Here is a 1,780-nt window from a genome sequence, read left to right as displayed (position 1 = left end):
CAGCAACACCATTGTTAATCTGCATCAGCTGGGCCACTGTGGCCTGAACCGGGTTCCAGCCAAGGTGCCTGCTACACATTAGCCTCCAAGTCATGGGCTGTAGGGCGAGGTTCTCAGACTGGGAGCAGGACTGGCTGGTGCTTCCTGGACGGAGGGCTCAGATGGACTCAGATTCAACATGCTCGTTTTAGGTTGAACCAGACCCACAAAGGAGAGGCCAGGAGGGCACTGCTGAATCCCAGACCCCCTTTACTTTAGCCAAACCTATGACATCTCCCTGAAAATACTTGGAAGTGACTACACCAGCCCTCTAGAAAGATCTCCTCCCTTGCCAAATGAGCTATTTTAAATTAGGAATAAAGCTGTTTCAAAGGGTTCATTAATGAGAGCTATTATTTTTATTCTTCTGCACAGCATTACCAGCAGCATGGCTTCCCAGAGACCAGACTTCGGACATTTATAGCAGAGTGCAAAGATCTACCCAACTCTGGAAAGTACAGATTAGACGACGAACCTCCAGGATCTATATTCTGCTGTTGTACAAAGTAGCTCTCAGGCTTATCTGTGCTCTAGAGGAAAATATGATGTGTAGCTGAGTTGGGAAACTATATGGATATTTTAAGATCTGGTGGAGTATGTTTGAAGACTATCATTTTGAGCAAATTGATAGCTATAATTCATTAAGAACTCATTAGGTTTATAATTTAAAAGCAATAATTATTGTCTTTTTAGCTTTATGTTGAGTTTATTTAAAAAAAAACCCCACTACCTTTGATTAGTGAAGCTATTGGCTTCTTATTCGTTCTTTATTTTGCCATAGCTTTAGAAGGTGTTTTCTATGCCACTCTTTGTTGTTGTTGCTGTTGTTAATCCTCATCCGAGGGTATTTTTTCCATTGATTTTTAGACAGAGTGGAAGGGAGGGGGAGAGACAGAGAGAAACATCCGTCTCCCTGACAAGGACTGGGGATTGAGCCTGCAACCGAGGTAGCACATGCCCTTGACCAGAATTGAACCTGGGACCTTTCAGTCCACTGGTTGATTGATGCTCTGTCTACTGAGCCAAACTGGCCAGGGCTCCATACCACTCTTTAGCTCTTAACCTCTTGCTTACAGTGATTCAGACTGTGCTGATTGCATCATCAGTGGAAAACATTGCCTGGACTGGGCCCGCTTGTGAGAGAGAGAGGATGTTGCTGTATATCCAGTAATCATTGCTTTGTAAGACCAGGCCAGAATAGGAAACAACCAACACTAACTAACACTCCAGTATTTGTGAAGGACAACTGTTATGTGCTTCTTATAGTTCTGGAGAGGATCTGGTGTTTTAGTATTCATGTATAAGTTTTCTCCTTCAGTGTTAAAGTAAAAAGTTGAAAGAATATCTTATACATTTATGAAAATTTAAAGCACATTCAAAGGCATGTTCTATCCCACAAGGATTATTTTATCAGTACCTGCATGGCCTTGTGGACACTGATGTACTGTGTGCCCTTCACAGGCACATTCAGCCTCAGAAAGGAGCAGCATTTTAGGGTTGGGAACTGTTGTTTTGTGGGGAGAGGTTCCATAACTCACATTTAAAACATTTTATAAAACAGCTTTCCTCAAAATTTTAAAATAAGTTGGAAATGTATGCCTTTAAAAGACACAGAACCAAAGTCTCTATCCTTGCAAAATGCTGATTCAAAGTTTCAGGGATTTTCCTAACATGAATCTTTGTTTTGTGTACTGTTTGTTCAAATAGAAATGAACTCAATGATGTGCAATAAAGGTTTTCT

At 41.3% G+C, this 1,780-nt stretch overlaps 1 protein-coding gene across 1 annotated transcript in view; it reads left to right on the top strand.

Moving 5' to 3' along the window:
- The window catches only part of MCOLN3 (mucolipin 3), a 34,622-nt gene extending 33,704 nt beyond the window's left edge, over positions 1-918 (top strand). The window contains exon 11 of the mRNA XM_014546430.1: positions 415-918. Within this exon, the coding sequence (XP_014401916.1) occupies positions 415-549 (135 nt within the window). The 3' untranslated portion in view covers positions 550-918. The remainder of the gene's footprint in view (positions 1-414) is intronic.
- Positions 919-1,780: the final 862 nt, after the last annotated feature.

The sequence above is a fragment of the Myotis brandtii genome, unplaced genomic scaffold (genome assembly GCF_000412655.1).
Source record: "Myotis brandtii unplaced genomic scaffold, ASM41265v1 scaffold446, whole genome shotgun sequence".
Classification (NCBI taxonomy): domain Eukaryota; kingdom Metazoa; phylum Chordata; class Mammalia; order Chiroptera; family Vespertilionidae; genus Myotis; species Myotis brandtii.
Note: the sequence above shows the minus strand (reverse complement) of the source record. Positions and strands in the feature narration are given on the sequence as shown.